The 19,971-nt window shown below is 43.0% G+C and overlaps 1 protein-coding gene across 5 annotated transcripts in view; it reads left to right on the top strand.

Moving 5' to 3' along the window:
- abcc4 (ATP binding cassette subfamily C member 4 (PEL blood group)) overlaps positions 1-19,971 on the top strand; it is a 471,758-nt gene that overhangs the window by 97,502 nt on the left and 354,285 nt on the right. For all 5 annotated transcript variants that reach the window (XM_072577875.1, XM_072577874.1, XM_072577873.1 and 2 more), the window contains 3 exons: positions 3,911-4,015; positions 18,583-18,672; positions 19,147-19,338. In XM_072577875.1, the coding sequence (XP_072433976.1) occupies positions 3,911-4,015; positions 18,583-18,672; positions 19,147-19,338 (387 nt within the window). The remainder of the gene's footprint in view (positions 1-3,910; positions 4,016-18,582; positions 18,673-19,146; positions 19,339-19,971) is intronic.

Below are 19,971 nucleotides of genomic sequence, written 5' to 3'. Positions count from 1 at the left end.
CCTGTGCTGTAAATTTTTGTGATTCTGACTCATCATGACAGGATACCCTGCCATCCTACCTTAAATTTATTTAGTTTAATAGTATAAAATTATTCATCCATTCTAAGATAATGCATGATTAGTGTCAGTTTCCACTTTCAAGTACCATATTTAAAATATTTCTGTAATTTATTTCAGAGTCACAGAAGTCTGCAGCATGGAAACAGGCCCTTTCGCCCAACTTGCCCATGTCATCTAGTTTTCACAATTAAGCTAGTCTTGTTTGGCTCATAACCCTCCATACCTATCCCATCCATTCACCTGTCTAAATATTTCATAGAGTCATAGAGATGTACAGCATGGAAACAGACCCTTCGGTCCAACCCATCCATGCCGACCAGATATTCAAACCCAATCTAGTCCCACCTGCCAGCAACCGGCCCATATCCCTCCCAACCCTTCCTATTCATATACCCATCCAAATGCCTCGTAAATGTTGCAATTGTATCAGCCTCCTCTGGCAGCTCATTCCATACACGTACCACCTTCTGTGTGAAAAAGTTGCCCCTTAGGTCTCTTTTAGATCTTTTCCCTCTCACCCGAAACCTATGCCTTCTAGTTCTGGACTCCCTGACCCCAGGGAAAAGACTTTGCCAATTTATCCTATCCATGCCCCTCATAATTTTGTAAACCTCTATAAGGTCACCCCTCAGCCTCCGACGCTCCAGGGAAAACAGCCCCAGCCTGTTCACCCTCTCCCTGTAGCTCAGATCCTCCAACTCTGGCAACATCCTTGTAAATCTTTTCTGAACCCTTTCAAGTTTCACAATATCTTTCCGATAGGAAGAAGACCAGAATTGCACGCAGTATTCCAACAGTGGCCTAACCAATGTCCTGTACAGCCACAACATGACCTCCATTTCCTGTACTCAATACTCTGACCAATAAAGGAAAGCGTACCAAATGCCTCCTTCATTATCCTATCTATCTGCGACTCCACTTTCAAGGAGCTATGAACCTGCACTCCAAGGTCTCTTTGTTCAGCAACACTCCCTAGGACCTTACCATTAAGTGTATAAGTCCTGCTAAGATTTGCTTTCCCAAAATGCAGCATCTCACATTTATCTGAATTAAACTCCATCTGCCACTTCTCAGCTCATTGGCCCATCTGATCCAGATCCTGTTGTAATCTGAGGTAACCCTCTTCGCTGTCCACTACACCTCCAATTTTGGTGTCATCTGCAAACTTACTAACTGTACCTCTTATGCTCACATCCAAATCATTTATGTAAATGGCAAAAGGTAGAGGGCTCAGAACCGAACCTTGTGGCACTCCACTAGTCACAGGCCTCCAGTCTGAAAAACAACTCTCCACCACCACCCTCTATCTTCTACCTTTGAGCCAGTTCTGTATCCAAATGGCTAGTTCCCCCTGTATTCCATGAGATCTAAGCTTACTAATCAGTCTCCCATGGGGAACCTTGTAAACGCCTTAATGAAGTCCATTTAGATCACATCTACTGCTCTGCCCTCATCAATCTTCTTTGTTACTTCTTCAAAAAACTCAATCAAGTTTGTGAGACATGTTTTCCCACGCACAAAGCCATGTAGACTTCCCCGAATCAGTCATTGCCTTTCCAAATACATGTACATCCTGTCCCTCAGGATTCCCTCCAACAACTTGTCTACCACTGATGTCAGGCTCACTGGTCTGTAGTTCCCTGGCTTGTCTTTACCACTCTTCTTCAACAGTGGCATCATGTTTGCCAACCTCCAGTCTTCCGGCACCTCACCTGTGACTATCAATGATACAAATATCTCCGCAAGTGGCCCAGCAATCACTTCTCTAGCTTCCCACAGAGTTCTCGGATACACCTGATCAGGTCCTGGGGATTTATCCACCTTTAACCATTTCAAGACATCCAGCACTTCCTCCTCTGTAATCTGGACATTTTGCAAGATGTCAACATCTACTTCCCTACAGTCTATATCAACCGTATCCTTTTCCACAGTAAACACTGATGCAAAATATTCATTTAGTATCTCCCCCATTTTCTGTGGCTCCACACAAAGGCTGCCTTGCTGATCTTTGAGGGGCCCTATTCTCTCCCTAGTTACCCTTTTGTCCTTAATATATTTGTAAAAACCCTTTGGATTCTCCTTCATTCTATTTACCAAAGCTATTCTCATGTCCTCTTTTTGCCCTCCTGATTTCCCTCTTAAGTATACTCCTACTGTCTATAACTCTTCTAAGGTTTCACTCAATCTATCCTGTCTATACCTGACATATGCTTCCTTCTTTTTCTTAAACAAACCCTCAATTTCTTCAGTCATCCAGCATTCCCTACACCTACCAGCCTTCCCTTTCACCCTGACAGGATAATACTTTCTCTGGGTTCTCATTATCTTATTTCTGAAGGCTTCCCATTTTCCAGCCATCCCTTTACCTGCGAACATCTGCCTCCAATCAGCTTTCGAAAGTTCTTGCCTAATACCGTCAAAATTGGCTTTGCTCCAATTTAGGACTTCAACTTTTGGATCTGGTCTATCCTTTTCCATCACTATTTTAAAACGAATAGAATTATGGTCGCTGGCCCCAAAGTACTCCCCCACTGACACCTCAGTCACCTGCCCTGCCTTATTTCCCAAGAGTAGGTCAGGTTTTGCACCTTCTCTAGTAGGTACGTCCACATATTGAATCAGAAAATTGTCTTGTAGGCACTTAACAAATTCCTCTCCATCTAAACCTTTAACACCATGGCAGTCCTAGACGATGTTTGGAAAGTTAAAATCCCCTATCATAACTACCCTATTATTCTTACAGATAACTGAGATCTCCTTACAAGTTTGTTTCTCAATTTCCCTCTGACTATTGGGGGGTCTATAATACAATCCCAATAAGGTGATCATCCCTTTCTTATTTCACAGTTCCATCCAAATAACTTCGCTGGATGTATTTCTAGGAATTTCCTCCCTCAGCACAGCTGTGATGCTATCCCGTATCAAAAATGCCACTTCCCCTCCTCTCTTGCTTCCCATGATATGATATCCCAGTCCCATGCAGTTTAATCTATTAGTCCTACCTTGTCCCTGGCTGCCCTGACTGTTTGACTCAGCTGTACCTGTCTCAGATTGAGCTTTTTCCTCACTATCTCCCTGGGTCCCACCCCCCCCCCCCCCTTACTAGTTTAAATCCTCCCAAGCAGTTCTAGCAAATTTTCCTGCCAGTATATTAGTTCCCTTCCAATTTAGGTGCAATCCGTCCTTATTGTACAGGTCACTTCTATCCCAAAATAGATTCCAATGATCCAAAAATGTAAATCCTTCTCCCATACACCAGCTCCTCAGCCATGCTGTATGCTCCTATTCCTGCCCTCACTAGCTCGTAGCACTGGGCATAATCCAGATATTACTACCCTTGAGGACCTTTTTAAATTTCTGCCTAACTCTCTGTAATCTCCCTTCAGAGTCTCAACCTTTTCCTTTCCAATGTCGTTGGTTCCAGTGTGGACAATGACCTCCTGCTGGCCCCTCTTCCCAGTGAGAACATACTGCACCCTCTCTGAGACATTTCTTAAATGACAAAACTATACTGTCTTCCATGACTACCTCCGGCAGTCTCTTCCCGACTCTAACCACCTTCTATGAAAAAAATGCCCCTCTGGACCCTTTTGTATCTCTCTCCCCATCACATATGCCCTGTAGTTTTACACTGCCATACCATGGGGAAAAGCTGTCAGCTATAAGGTCACCTTTCAATCTCCAACCTCTCCATATAACTAAAATCTCCAGTCCTGGTAGCATCCTAGTAAACCTTTTCTGTAATAATATCCTTTCTATTGTAGGGCAACCAGAATTATTTTATATCCTGCTTCCTCAATATTAATATTTCTGGTTTGCAATTAAATTTTGTCATTTGTTTTGTTAATAGGGATTCTTGATCCTTGAAGAAATTAAAAGGCCCAATGATGGAATGCAGAACAGTGAAAATGATTATTCAGTCCATGTACAAGATCTCACATGTTTTTGGGACAAGGTAAACTAAGCATCTAATATGCAAGCACTTTTATTCTCAATAATGTTTTTATGTCCTCAAGTATGTTCAACATTGACAACTGTCTGACTAGGAGGGCATTCTACTCTTATGTGGCTGGAGATGAGACATAACAAAATCTCCCAACCAGCAATCTGGAGTCTATTATGTATTCAATCACTATTAAGATTTTTAAGGCCCCATAGGCAATTTGAGACAGGAGGACCTGATTTAGAGTCATAGTCATTTGCTTGTCATTTACTCCCAATCTGCCAAATCACCGTTTCCTGGATACAAAATATACATGTGAAGGTTGGCAGGAATTTTTGAAATCATTTATCATTACAAATGATTCATATTTTAAGAATATAGAAACAACCTACTGCAAATGTTGGTAATTTGAAGTAAAAGGAAAATTGCTGCAAACATATGCATTCTTCAGGATACCACTTTTATCGACCTGTCCCTTAAGGAACTGTCATAAGTATACACCAACATCTGTGCTTCTCAGGGTCTTACCATTCATCATCTATTCCCTTGCCTTATTTGTTCTGCGTAAGTGCATAATTTCACACTGAATAAGATTGAATTCCATTTGCCATTGAGCTGCTATTTGGCCAGACCATCTAAGTCCTATTGTCATCTAAAGCTATGCTTCCCATTATTTACAACCAAACGAGCAGCATGACTCAGTGGTTAGCGCTGGTGCCTCACAACAACAGGGACCTGGGTTCAATTCCACCCTTGGTCGACTGTTTGTGTGGTATTTGCATGTTTTCCCTGTGCCCACGTGGGTTTCCTCTGGGTGCTGCAGTTTTCTCCCATTGCCCAATGATGTACAGATTAACTGGATTGGCCGTGTTAAACTGCCTGCAGTGTCCACAGACATGTAGGTTTAGGTGGATTAACCATGAAATATAGGTATAGGGTAGAGGGGTGGGGCTGGATGGTATTTCATTTGGCCCTAGGGATTTATCCAGAGCCCCTCTCTGTCTATGCTAATTTTTGTTATTGTATCAGAGACCACCTCCTTGATTTCTATACCAATATCAGCTCCTCCAGTAATTAGCACTGATCCAAAGTATTCATTTAAAACCTTACCCAGATTCTCTGGTCAGGCATGAGTTAAACTGTGATCCTTACTGGATCTTACTCTTACCCTCTTTATGTTTTAATCCTTAATGTAAATATAAAATGACTTAGAGTTTTCCTTCATTACACCTGCCAATATTCTTTCTTATCACCTTTTAGCTCTCCTAATTTCAAGTTCCCTCTTGCACATTCTGTACTTCTGCTGCTTTCAGCCCTCGATATTTGCTCTGACCCTCCCTTTGTCTCTTAATCCAATGTTGTATATCCCTTAATATGTACAGTTCACAGTATTTGTTGGTTGTACCTAATCAGAACATGTTGGCCTTGTACTCTCCATATTTCCTTCTTGAATGCATCCCACTTTTCTGAGACAGATTTATTTGAAAGTATCTTCTGTCCACTCTGGTGATTTCCTATCTGATCTTCATCCACCTATTGCATTCCTAGCTACCTTTCCTCCCTGTCCCACGCCCCTCCCATTTGTTTCTCAGGCCTCTCCCCCCTCCCCAACATTCTTGATGAAGAGCTTATGCTTGAAACGTTGACTGTCCTGCTCCTCGGATGCTGTCTGTCTGACTGTGCTTTTCCAGTGCCACACGTTTTGACGCTAATCTCCATCATCTGCAGTCCTCACTTTCTCCTAGTTGATCGTAATCTACGGTATATCCCATCTGGCCCAGGGAATTTATCTATCCTTATGGGTTCCAAGATTTTCAGCAAATCCTCCTTCCTAACATCAACCTGTTCTAGCATTTCAGTCTATTTCACGCTGTCCTCAGACACGTCCTGTTCCCTACCAGCTTGTGTAAAATACTATAACTTTAATGATCACTTTTTGGACCTCCACATTTGTTTGTCCTGTTATGATGATAAGTCACATCATTAACAGGTTTCTTTGACATTAATTCGCTGTCTTAAATGTCTGTGACTAGAATCCCTCAATATTATAAATCCAAGGATTATCATTATGTTCAGGAGAAGCTCACAGTGCAAACAGGCCAGTTTTATTTGGCTGTGTCAATGCTAATTCAAAGGGCGCAAGTTTGTGGAGAAGCATTGCTTAGGATGTATCTTTTGCTCTGCAAATTGGCGATTATTCTTGAATTCAAGGTAAGTAGGATTGATGGTTTATTATCATTTAACTGGATTTGAATACTGCTTTGTTGCATTAGAGCGTAACTAGAGTTGGGTGAAAGAGGGAAGATGTAATCAGTTTCTCCTTTTTTCTTATTGATTAGTACTTCTCTTTAAAATAAAAGTAAGGTCCTAAGGAATTTGGTGAATAAGGAGAGAGTGATTTTAAGGAACTCTTAAAGTACAGAGCACTGGAGGTCAGAAGAGTGCAAATCTGGCAAGGGGCAGCTGAGCAGAACAGCAGGATAACTTTATAAGGAGCAGTCCAGTGTTGCCTCCACTTGATCTAGAGGCAGAACGCCTGAGGTGACCTCAGGATTCAAATATGACACCGGGCTAGTGATTGCTGTTTGAGTGAGTTTAGACTGTGAGGATTTGTACTGCTAATATAGGTAACAATTTGTAAAGTCTTCATTTTGTGGTGTCTAACCTGTAAGGGGTTTGTAATTGTATTAATTGATTTTGAGAGCTATTTAAATGTTTAATCCAAAGCGATAAGTCACAGCAGGAGAACTCAAAGTTGTAGTTTCCCTCTACTGATCCTTGACAAGCTGGGTACATTTCCAGTGCTTGGGGCCAGCACATGTGCAGAAAGTGTCTCCAACTGCAGCTCCTGGAAATCGAGGTTTTGGAGCTACAACAACAGCTGGGAACACTGTAGAGCACCCACAAAGCTGAGAGTATTGCAAATAGCACGTGCAGAGACGTGGTCACAATACAGGCTAAGACTCCACAAACAGAAAGCCAATGGGTTGTTATCAGGTAGAATAAGAGACTGGGCTGGTTGTGCAGGAACCTCTTTTGGCTTATTGCCCTGGATAATGTTGGGGAATGGGGTGGCTTCTCAGGGGAAACCATTAATAGCCAACTTCATTGTGCACATTTGGTTCTGCTGCATGGGAAAAGAGAAAATGTTGCCCAAATTCCCCAAGACTTTGCTTTTATTTTCAAGAGAAGTACACACCGATGAGAATAAAAGGAGGGACTGATCATCTCTTCCCTCCTTCACCTCACTCCCTTATTTCTCCAAACTCCAGTTCCATTCTAATGTGCAATTGAAAGGGGAATAACTAGCTGATTATGAGGCCACACATGAGATTCCAGGATGGTATGTTGTCTCCCTGGTTTGAGGGTCAAGGATGTCTCACAGTGGCTATAGGGCATTCTGGAGGTGGAGGGATGACAGCTAGTGGTCAGTTCCAGGTAACATGGGATAAGGCCCTAAAAGCCAAGTAGTTTGAAAAGTAGGACCTCAAAGGTCATGATCCCAGAATTACAGCCAATGCCAATGCTCGGAGAAAGTGAGGACTGCAGATGTTGGAGATCAGATTTGAGTGTGGTGCTGGAAAAGCACAGGTCAGGCAGCATCCGAGGAGCAGGAGAATCGGTGTTTCCGGCAAGAGCCCTTCATCAGGAAGAAGGCTTGTGAGCCAAGGAGGTGGAGAGATAAATGAGAGGAAAGGGTGGGGCTGGGGGGGGAAGGTAGCCAAGCGTATGATAGGTAGACACAGGTGGGGGTAATGGTGATAAGTCAGAGAGGAGGGTGGAGCAGATAGGTGTGAAGGATGATGGACAGGTTATGAGAGTCGTGCCAAGATGGAAGGTTGGAACTGAATAAGGTGGGGGAGGGGAGATGAGGAAACTGGTGACTTCCACATTGATGCCGTGTGGTTGGTTCCCGAGGCAGAGGATGAGGCTTTCTTCCTCCAGGTGTTGGGTGGTTAGGGTGTGGTGATGGAGGGGGCCCAGGACCTGCATGTCCTTGGTGGAGTGGGGGGGGAGAGTTGACGTGTTTGGCCACGGGGCAGTGGAAAGGATGCTTTTTTTTTTCAGGGCAAATGACATTAGGACAGATTAAAAGCAACAAGTAATTCTCCTGACAACGTGTGGAACCACTGCTTTCTCAGTTATTAGCAGTTATTAGCAGCCTAACTTTCTCCGAGGCACTGGATACTAAAACTTTTCAAAAGCTGATGGATTTAGTTAAGGAATATTACAAACGGAAGCCTCCTCAAATCCTGAAATTTTTACTCAGCAATTCAAGAACTAGGGAGGTCAGTAATGGAGTTTTTGACTAGGTTGAGATGACTGACAGAGGTATATAACTTTGATTTAACCCTTAATGAGAAACTGAGAGACTAGTTGGTATGTTGGATTAATGATGTAACCATGTAAAAGTGTCTAGTAGCTGAAGCACATCTATACTTCAAACAGGCACTACAACTGGCTTTATCACTGAAAAATGCAGTGAGTTGCAGGGTATTCTGATGGAAGTGGACACCCTTACTAGTCTGACTGAGCTTGGGAAAAACCAACTGAATGAAAGCAATTGCATAGCCACACTCAGAACATATCCTGAACAGAGGGACTCTAGATCAGTCCATGGCAAAACCCGAGCACAAATCCAAGCCTCAGCCAAACACTTAAAATTTTCTTCAGGTTCCAGGCTGGCAAGCCATTGTAGTCACTGCTGGTATGCAAACTCAAGACAGCAAAAGAGTCATTCTATATCTAAATTGAGTACGAGAACTAATAGGCTGGTATCCAAGAGAGTGCACACCCTGTAAAGTCACTGACATCTTACTTAGAACAGTTGGGTCAAATGGTCATCTGGTTCTAATGGAGGTGGCTACTGGCATGGCCATTTCAGTGCCTGCAGAACCAGCTTTTAACGATATTAGGTCTAGTTGCCAACACTTAACGTTTGTGCAAGACCTCGGCTGGACAGAAAACTGATACGGGGAACTTTTATACATTAAGGATACGACACTAGAACATAGAACAATACAGAACAGGCCCTTCGGCCCTCAATGTTGCGCCGACCTGTGAGCTATTCTAAAGTCATCCCCCTACACTGTCCTATCGTCATCCGTGTGCTTATCCAAGGATTGTTTAAATCTCCCTAATGTGGCCAAGTTAACTACATTGGCATTCTACACCCTTACCACTCTGAGTAAAGAACCTGCCTCTGACATCTGTCTTAAATCCATCCCCCTCAATTTGTAGCTATGCTCCCTCGTACAAGCTGACATCATCCTAGGAAAAAGACTTTCACTATCTACCCTATCTAATCCTCTGATCATCTTGTTTGTCTCTATCAGATCCCCTCTTAGCCTTCTTCTTAGAACAGACATTGTTTCCTTCTGTTATGGTAGAGTTATCAGTGATTGTAGTAAAAGGCTTGGGTCCAAGCTTGATGGGCCGAAATTGTTTGAGATTGGCTCAATATTTTTTGATTAGAAAACTGGCAGCCTGAATAAAGTCCTAATTAAAATAACCAGAAGTCTCTCAGGAAGATCTATGGACTATCAAAAGAGCCAAGGCCATCTTGCATGTTGACCAGAAAGCAATTCCATGATTCTGCAAGGCCTGTCTACTACCATTTGCTTTAACGGGCAAATTAGAGGCAGAAATCAGAAGGCTGGGAAGTGGAGGAACAGTCCAGTTTGCAGAGTGGACAACACTGGTTGTACCGACTTTGAAACCTGACCAATAGGTTCACCTTTGTGGGGATTTTAAACAAATGATAAACCGCTTCTCGCAGCTGGGTGAATGCCCAATTCCTTCCATGGAGTATCTGTATGCAAAGCTGGATATGAGCCATGCATACTTACAGTCGTGGTTAGATGAGGATTCCCAGAAGTATGCTGCAATTAATACCCATAAGGGTTTGTACCAAAATATGAGACAGCTGTTTGGGGTATTATCAGCCTGTGCAATTTTTTAAGGCCTACCCCAGGTTGCCATTTATCAAGATGACGTGCTAATAACCAAAGAACAAGAAGGAGCACTAAGGGAACTTAGTCCTTAAATATTTCCCCTAGGCTGGCATATGCCTATGTCTAAGATGGGAAAAATGTGAGTTCTAGGCAGCCCATGTGACCTGCTTGTGTTATAGTGTTGACAAGACCAAGTTGCATCATTCCTGATGAAGGGCTTTTGCCCGAAATGTCGATTTCGAAGCTACTTGGATGCTGCCTGAACTGTTGTGCTCTTCCAGCACCACTAATCCAGAATCTGGTTTCCAGCATCTGCAGTCATTGTTTTTACCTCTAAGACCAAGTTGCAGCTGTTGGAAGATAGTGAGGGTGATCAAAGGTACTCTGGCTCCCACCTCTACACCAAAGCTTAGAATTTTCCTTTGCCTGATGAATTATTATATAAAGTTTATATACAATCTGGCCTCCATCCTGACACCTTTGCATCAACTCCTTAAAAAGGGTCAGCTTTGAAAATGGTCATGTCACCAAGCCATAGCTTTCAAAAAAGTAAAGAAACTACTATCATCCATTATGATGCCAAGTAAGATCTTGTGTTGATGTGCACTACTTCTGTGTATGGCATTGGAGTAGTATTAGTTTATAGGTGGCCCAATGGAGAGGAACATCTAGTAGTGTATGCATCCAGGACTTCGACTTATGCAGAGTGTAGTTATGTCCAGATAGAGAAGGAAAGTTTGGTGGTCATTTTTGAAGTCAGCTAGTTCCACCAATGCCTTAAAGAATGTAAATTTGTTGTAATAATGGACCATGTATCCCTGCTAATCTATTTAAAGAGGACAGGACAATGTCACACTTAGCTTTGGCCAAATTCAGCAGTGGATACTAAGTGTATATAATTACAAGTTGGACCAAGTAGAACCAAAGGGCCGCCGCAACCAGAATTTAAATCTTTTTGGATCCGGAGAGACCAGATCACAGTAGAGGACAGTGTATTCTTATAGGGAACAGGAGTGATTGGGCCGAGCAAATGTTGCTGACCGATACTGGCTAAACTCCTTCAGGATCACCCAGGAGTTTTCAAAATGAAGATGTCAGTGAGAAATTGTTTGTTTGCCAGGCTTAAATGCTGACATAACTGTGTTGGTGAGGCAGTGTGCAAAGTGTTAACCAGGACAGAAATTGTCACTATTAGTTTCCCCATAGTCATGGGAATGGCTGGGTAAACCCTGGACTTGGTTAAGTGTTGACTTTGCAGGTCCTTTCATGAGCTCAGTGTTCTTAGTCATTGTAGATGCCCACTCAGATTGATTGGAAGTGCATAGAGTTCATTTATCAAGCATGGGAATGACAATAGAAAAGCCACACACTTCTTTTGCAATACACAGACTTCTGGAAGTGTTGATCACCGATAATGAGCCATTGTTTACCAGCAGGGGATTTGAGTATTTCCTAAAGTCAAATGTGATTTGACATAATGACAGCTCCATACTATCCATCATCCAATGGCCTAGCAGAAAGAGCTGTCCAAACTTTGAAGGCAGGCGTGATGAAATAGCCTACAGCTTTGCTCGAGATCAAACTTTCCTAGTTCCTGTTTAATTATAGGACCACCCCTCGTGCAACTACAGGGGGAGGATTTTGCACCAGGTTAAATCCGATCTTCCTGGATCTGGGAGAGGGGTGTAAAATGGCATCAGAAGCGCCAGGGCCAGATGCTAGACTCTGCTAAGTGAGAGAAACCGTTTACTCCAGGGGGCAATGTTTAGTGTAGGAACCATTAAAATGACCCTGCTTGGTAAGAGGCTTGGTAGACGTACACTCAGGACCGATGATGTATAAAGTTCAGGTAGTAGTGATGATCCTGAATAAACACGTGAACCACATGTAATCCGTGAACCTGCAAACGGTGCGGGTGCAGAATGTGCCCTGTTCCTCAAAACAGTTGGGAATGCTGTCGGAACCCATGGGTACTCCTTCTGCAAAAGTGTTGAAGAGACCTCTGAATCCGAATGGACACTGTGGATCACCTTTGTGGCCAGAAGAGGAGAATTAATTTCTCCTGAGACGCTCTGGATGTAAGACGTGAGCTCTTATGCATCACATGCAGAGTTGCAGGAACCTGATCCAGTGCTCAGATGCTCAAGGAGGTGCTATAAGAAAAAGGACCAGCAATGACCTTGGACTCAGACTGGGAGGAATGTTGTGATTGTAATGAGGTCCGCCGGGTAGATATCCTAGAATATAAGTTCTCTGATTGGAACTGATAATCCAGTCCAATCAGGGAACCCTGGCTGACAGAGATAAACCAGAATGTTCCGCGGTTACGTTAGAGCCTGGGTGTCCTTGGAGAAGGAGCACGCGGTGTCCACCAACACCCTGGAGTCATTCAGGGAGAGGTGGGCGCCGCAGGGAGTGGAGTGTATTATTTCCCCGTCCACCTCTATTTTGATTTAGTCCTTACCCTCCCCTTCACTGTTTTGATCACACAGCATTGCCCTTTGATGTGAAGGGCAGTGCTTGTCACTAGCCACTCTGGTGTTTTCCTATCTTCCTGGTGGTGGAAATTGAATAAAGATTGGTGCACTTTGTGTCACTCAATGTGTCTCACACCTGCACACACACACCGTGGGTGCTGGGGAAAAAAAAAATAAGCACTACCACAGTTAGGCGGTAGTGTGGGGGTTAAAACAAAAAAAAAATAAGCAGGAGTATTGCTCTCCCCTTCAAAAAGAAACAGCATTAAAAAAAATTAAAATTAAATAAAAACCAGAATGTCATTTTGATTTAATCCCTGCCCTCCCCTTCCCTGTTTGATCACACAGCATTGCCCTTTGATGTGAAGGGCACTCGGGTGTTTCTTTTCTTCCTGGTGGTGGAAATTAAATAAAGATTCATGCACTTTGTGTCTTTCACTGTGTCTCACACCTGCACGCACCCATGGATGCTGGGGAAAAATAAGCACAACCGCAGTTAGGTGATAGTGTGCGGGAAAGGAGAAAAAAGGATAAATCAGAATTTCAGAGATTAGATTACTTACAGTGTGGAAACAGGCCCTTCGGCCCAACAAGTCCACACCGCACCCGCCGAAGCGCAACCCACCCATACCCCTACATCTACCCCTTACCTAACACTACGGGCAATTTAGCATGGCCAATTCATCTGACCTGCACATCTTTGGAGTGTGGGAGGAAACCCACGCAGACACGGGGAGAACGTGCAAACTCCACACAGAGTCGCCCGAGGTGGGAATTGAACCCGGGTCTCTGGCGCTGTGAGGCAGCAGTGCTAACCACTGTGCCACCGTGCCGCCCACAAACATTCTGACATTCTGAGAGCTGGCTCCAAGGGAGCTGTACCTGTGTCAAGGACTCTGCACCTGCAAATAAAGGGTGATTTGGTGATGGGCTATCAGCTTTTGTGGAGCTTTTTAAGTTTTGGAATTCATTTTTAAGGAAGTAATAGCATATTTGGAAATTCATAATCTAATCTTAAGGGGTAAATGTACGGGTATGGGTGGGTTGCGCTTCGGCGGGGCGGTGTGGACTTGTTGGGCCGAAGGGCCTGTTTCCACACTGTAAGTAATCTAATCTAATCTAATCAAGCAGAGTCAGCATGGCTTCATAAAAAGAAAATTGTGTCTGACTAAATTTAGTTTTACAAGGAAGTCGTGACCAGAGTAGATAGAGGGGAACCAGTAGATGGGTTGCATTTGGACTTCCACAAAATATTTGACAATGGATCTTAAGGCATGGTAAGTCATAAGAGAAGAGTCCATGGTATTGGATGCTGTATATTAGCATGGTTAGAGAACTGGCAAGTGGGAATAAGCAGTTCTTTTTCAGTTTGACAATCTATAATCACTTGCATCCATAGGGATCAGTGCTGGGACTACAACTGTTTCATGTATATATTGATGATGTTGAGGAAGGAAGTGAATGTGCTATAACCAGATTTGTAGATGACGCAAAAGTAGATGAAAAGGCAAGTTGCAAGAGGAATACGAACGGTTTACAGAAAGTAGGTGGGCAAAAAGTTGGCTATGTAGAATAGTGATCCAACTATTAAGTTGTTCTCTTTGCAAGGGAGAACAATATTATTTAAATTGAGAAGAACTGCAGAAAGCTGCAATGCAAAAGGGCTTGGGTGTACTTTTGCATGAAATGCAGACCTAGCGCACATGTACAGTACATTACACAGAGGCTGATAGAATGTTGGGTAAATTTCAAGGATGTTAAAGTGTGACAATAGAGAAGTCTTTCCAAGTATACATTGTGCTGATCCAGGAAAAGTGAGGACTGCAGATGCTGGAGATCAGAGCTGAAAAATGTGTTGCTGAAAAAGCGCAGCAGGGCAGGCAGCATCCAAGGAACAGGAGAATCAACGTTTCGGGCATAAGCCCTTCTTCAGGAATTGTGCTGATCCAGTCAACATTTGGAGTACTGTCACCAGTTTTGCTCCCCTTATATAAGGAAGTTTTTGTTTCATTAGATGCAGTTCAGAGAAAGTTAACTCGGATGATCTCCAGTTTAGGGGCTTATGAGCAAAGGCTAAACAGCCTGAGACTCTACTTGCTGAAGTTTACAAGAATGAGAAGTGATCTCATTGAAACTCAGTATCGCAGGTAAGCAAACAGGAGGTATGAGAAAAGAATGAATATGGGAAAGCTTTTGGTGCTGAAAAGTAGGGAAAATCCCAAAATATTCTCTAACTTTATCAATGGAAATAAGATAAAGGGAAAGAGGACGCTTACTGGGGTCCAAGACAGCAATCTATGAATGGAGCCAGAGGATATTAGTTAGAGTGTTGAACCAATAGTTTAGATCAGTGTTCATCCAAGAGAATGAGAATGAAGGTATGAAACCTGGAGGAGAGACTGTGAGGTCCTTAAGCAAATTGACACAGGGAGGGACAAGGTGTTGAAGGTGTTGGCAGGATTAAAGGTGGACAGTTCTCTAGGTTCAGATGACTTGTGTCCCAGTCTATTATGGGAGATAAGAGGGGGAGATTGTAGGGACACAGGCCCAAAGTTTTAATTCTTCTCTGGCGATGGGAAAGGTGCCAGAGGCTTTGAAAACTGCTAATGTGGTTTTGATATTTAAGAGGGTTATAGGATAAGCTAGAGAACTTTAGACTGAGTCCCGTGTCAGTGGTAAGGAAAGTATTGGAGAAAAGTCTGAAGGTGAGCATCTATCTCCACTTGGAGAGGCAAGCCTTGATCAGAAATAGTCAACATGGCTTCATCAGAGGGAGGTAATGAGGACTGTGGGTGCTGACCTGAAATGTCGAATTTCCTGCTCCTCTGATGCTACTTGACCTGCTGTGCTTTATCTAGTTCCTTACTTTATCGACTCTTCGTCACAGAGAGGTCATGCCTAAGAAATTTGAATTTTTGAGAAGGTGACAAGTATGTCGATGAGGATAGTGTAGTTGATGTCGCTTATAAAAGGGATTTTGGCAAACCCTTTGACAAGGTCCCTCATAGAAGATTTATCAAGAAAGCAAATGCATATGGGATACAGGAAAATTTGATAAAGTGGATTTAAAATTGCCCCAGTTAGAGGAGACCGAGAGTAAAGACAGAAGGCTGTTTTAGTGACCGGAAGCTAGTGTCTAGTGTTTTACTGTAGAGGTCTGTGCTGGGTTTCTACTATTTGTCATTCATACAAACAACAGGCATGACTGTGTGTGTGTGATGTGGGGGGCGGTGGTGGTGTTGGTTTAGTAGGTTTGTGGATAACATACATTGATTGGACGGTTAACTGTGAGGTTGAGTGCTTTCGGCTACAAGAAGATATATAAGAACATAAGAACTAGGAGCAGGGATAGGATATCGGGCCCTTCCAGCCTGCTCTGCCATTCAATAAGATCATGGCTGATCTTTTCATGGACTCAGCTCCACTTACCTCACACCGTATCCCTTAATTAGATTAGATTACTTACAGTGTGGAAACAGGCCCTTCGGCCCAACAAGTCCACACTGCGCCCGCCGAAGCGTAACCCACCCATACCCCTACATCTACATCTACCCCTGACCTAACACTACAGGCAATTTAGCATGGCCAATTCACCTGACCTGCACATCTTTGGACTGTGGGAGGAAACCGGAGCACCCGGAGGAAACCCACGCAGACACGGGGAGAACGTGCAAACTCCAAACAGTCAGTCGCCTGAGGCGGGAATTAAACCCGGATCTCCGGCGCTGCGAGGCAGCAGTGCTAACCACTGTGCCACCGTGCCGCCCACAGGCCCAAATAATTCCTTTATTGTTCAAAAACATATCTATCTTGGCTTCAAAATGTTCACAGAAATAGTGTTAACTACTTCACTGGGCTTTGGGTGAACACTTTCCTTCTCAATTCAGTCCTAAATCTGCTACCCCTAATTTTGAAGCTGTGCCCTCTTGTTCTAGTTTCACCTACCAGTGGAAACATCCCCTCTGCTTCTACCTTATCTATTCCTTTCATATTTTTATATGTTTCTAAAAGATTCCCCCTCATTCTTCTAAATTCCAATGAATTTAATCCCAGTCTACTCAGTCTCTCCTCATAAGCCAACCCTCTCAACTCCGGAATCAACTAGTGAACCTCCTCTGCACCCCTTCTAGTGCCAGTACATCCTTTCTCAAGGTCAAAACTACACACAGTACTCCCAAGTGTGGCCTTACCAACATCCTGTATAGCTGCAACATAAGCTTTGGAAGAGATGGTCAAATAGACAGATAATAGCAGGTGGAATTCAACCCCGAAAAGCGTGAGATGATACACTTTGGAAGGAGTAATTTGACAAGAAAGTATTCAATGAACAGCACAATACTAGGAAGTTCTGTTGAACAAAGGCAGTGGGGCGGCACGGTGGCACAGTGGTTAGCACTGCTGCCTCACAGCGCCATGGACCCTGGTTCAATTCCCATCTCAGGCAACTGTCTGTGTGGAGTTTGCACATTCTCCCTGTGTTTGCGGGTGGTTTCCTCCAGGTGGTCCGGTTTCCTCCCACAATCAAGATGTGCAGGTCAAGTGAATTTACCATGTTAAATTGCCCATAGTGTTCGCTGCATTAGTCAGAGGGAAATGGGTCTGGGTGGGTTCCTCTTCGGAGGGTTGGTATGGACTGGTTGGGCCGAAGAGCCTGTTTCCACACTGTAGGGAATCTAATCTAATCTGGTATGTTTGTCCATAGATCTCTAAAGGCAGAAGGACATGTTAGTAGAGTGGTGAAAAATGCATATGGGTCACTTGCCTTTATCAATCAATGCATTGATTACAAAAGCATGTAACTCAAGATGGAATTGTATAGAACTTTGGTGAGACTGCTGTTAGAGTACTGTGTGCAGTTCTGGTTGCCACATTACAGAAAAGATATGATTACACAGGACTGGGAGCAAAGAAGATTCACCAGGATGCTGCTTGAGATAGAAAAATTTAAATTTTCAGGAAAACTTGGATAGGCTTGGGTTGTTTTCATTGGAGTAGAGTAGGTTAAGGGGCGATCAAATTGAGGTGTACAAGATTGAGGAGCATGGACTGAATGGATAAGGAGGAGATTTCTCTTTAGTTGAAGGGTCAGTCACAAGGGGACATGACTTCAAGGTGAGGTGCAGGAGGCTTAGGGGGTACATGAGGAAATACCTTTCTACCCAGTGTGCTGCCTGAGGGTGGTTGATGCGGGTTGCCTCACATCCTTTAAAAAGCATCTTAATGAGCATTTAGCACATCATAACATCACAACGTAGCCTTGAGTGCTGGTTAATGGGATTAGGTTAAAGGTCAGATGTTTCTCACGTGTTGATGTAGACTCTGACTCTATGAAACATATGGGATTCTTCCATGTTTGACAGGGTAAATGCTGAGATGATATTTCTTCTCATGGTAGAGCCTAGGGCCAGACAGATTAGGGTCAGAAAAAAGGGTGCTAAATTAAGGTGTGGCATGGTGGCTCAGTGGTTAGCACTGCTGCCTAACAGCGCCAGGACCCGAGTTCGATTCCAGCCTCCGGTAACTGTCTGTGTGGAGTTTGCACATTCTCCCTGGTTTCCTCCAGGTGCTCTGGCTTCTTGCATTCAAAGATGGGAAAATGGGTGATTTGGCCAGGCGAAATTGCCCATAGTGTTCAGGGATGTGTAGGTTAGGTGTATTAGTCAGAGGTAAATATAGGATAGGGGAATGGGTCAGTGTGGACTTGTTGGCCGAAGGGCCTGTTTATACTGAGGTGATGAGGACCTCTCTAAGGGTTGAGAGTCTTTGAGAGCCTTTAGCTACAGAGAGCTTTGGGAGCAGGTTCGTTGTGAACATTTAAGGCTGAGATAGATTCTTGATCAGTTGGCGAATCAAGGGTTAAGGAAAAATGCAGTAAAGAGAACTTGAGGAATATCGAATCAGCCATGATTCTGTTGAATGGCGGAGCAACCTTGAGGGAGCGAGTAGCCTACTTTTGTTTCTATAGTCTGAGTAATCTTTGGTCCTGTTCAGTTAACTGCCATTGGTGATCTTATTTTATCAACCAGAAAATGTTACATTGTAAAACTGAACAAAATGAACTGTTGAAATGAATAACGTATTATGAAAATACATTCATTGCATGTATTTTCATGAATACTCACTTGTAATTTTTTTTGTTGTTTTACAGACAATAGAAACTCCATCACTGCAACATATTAGTTTCTCCGTCAAACCAAGGGAGCTTGTGGCTGTGATTGGACCTGTGGGTGCTGGCAAAGTGAGTTTTAGATGAGGTTTGTTAAACACTAAATTTAGTTTTTTTAAGTTACAGATCTATTATCTGTGAAATAAAGAAATTATAATGTTCATCTAAAAGGTAACTTGATGCTGAATGGACACTTTGTGTATTTTTTCCTGAAATTTTATTTTTCCTTTATTTCAGTTCACTCTTATTATTTAATGATTATGTGTTTATGGCGATCCCTTTTGTTCAATGCTGTGTTGAAGAGTAATTTTTTTTGAGCATTGCTTTTATTTTGCTTTTTTTTTAGGAAATCCGATTTTCTGCTTGAACGAACTTTGAGCAGTAATTTAAAGTTTCAGGCAACATGGAAAAGCAATGTTATAACTGTTGGGTCAAATTGATTTACTGATTATCTATTTAAAATTGAGAACCTTATTAAACAGGTAGCCTTGAACCTTGACAAGCAACAGCTATTTAATAATTATGTTGTCAAATTTCTGTTTTCAGTCCTCAATTCTTGCTGCAATTCTTGGTGAACTTGCAAAAGAAAACGGGATCTTAGACATCAAAGGTAAAATAGCTTACTGCGCTCAACAGCCATGGGTCTTTCCTGGTACAGTGCGAAGCAACATCCTATTTGGCAAAGAATATCAAAGAACAAAATATGAAAACATCATTACAGCTTGTGCTCTGAAGAGAGTGAGTATGAAAACTTGTGCTTGCTCTAATGCTATCATAATATTTCTTTGCATATTGCTTAAATCAATTGAAGAAGAATTATCAGATAAATAAATGTTGCTATTTCGTGAAGAAGAGTCAGAATGTACTTTCGTTTGTGCCACGATGTTGTGATGCTCAAATTAAATATGGTGTGAGTGTTGCAACCGTCTTTGATCAGGCAGGAAAGAAATGGTCGTGTGAGGGAGCCTTGGTTGACGAGGGAGGTTGAATGTCTAGTAAAGAGGAAGAAGGAGGCTTACATAAGGTTGAGGAAACAAGGTTCAGACAGAGCAGTGGAGGGATACAGGATAGCCAGAAGGGACCTGAAGAAAGGGATTAGGAGAGCTAAGAGAGGGCATGAAAAATCCCTGGCGGATAGGATCAAGGATAACCCCAAGGCATTCTATGCGTATGTGAGAAACCTGAGAATGACGAGAACGAGGGTAGGTCCGATCAAGGACAGTGGTGGGAGACTGTGTATTGAGTCGGAAGAGATAGGAGAGGTCTTGAACAAGTACTTCTCTTCAGTATTTACGAACGAGAGGGACTGTATTGTTGAAGAGGAGAGTGTGAAACGGACTGATAAGCTAGAAGAGATATCTGTTAGGAAGG

Source organism: Chiloscyllium punctatum, chromosome 9 (genome assembly GCF_047496795.1).
Source record: "Chiloscyllium punctatum isolate Juve2018m chromosome 9, sChiPun1.3, whole genome shotgun sequence".
NCBI lineage: Eukaryota > Metazoa > Chordata > Chondrichthyes > Orectolobiformes > Hemiscylliidae > Chiloscyllium > Chiloscyllium punctatum.
This window is presented reverse-complemented; position numbering and strand designations above follow the sequence as displayed.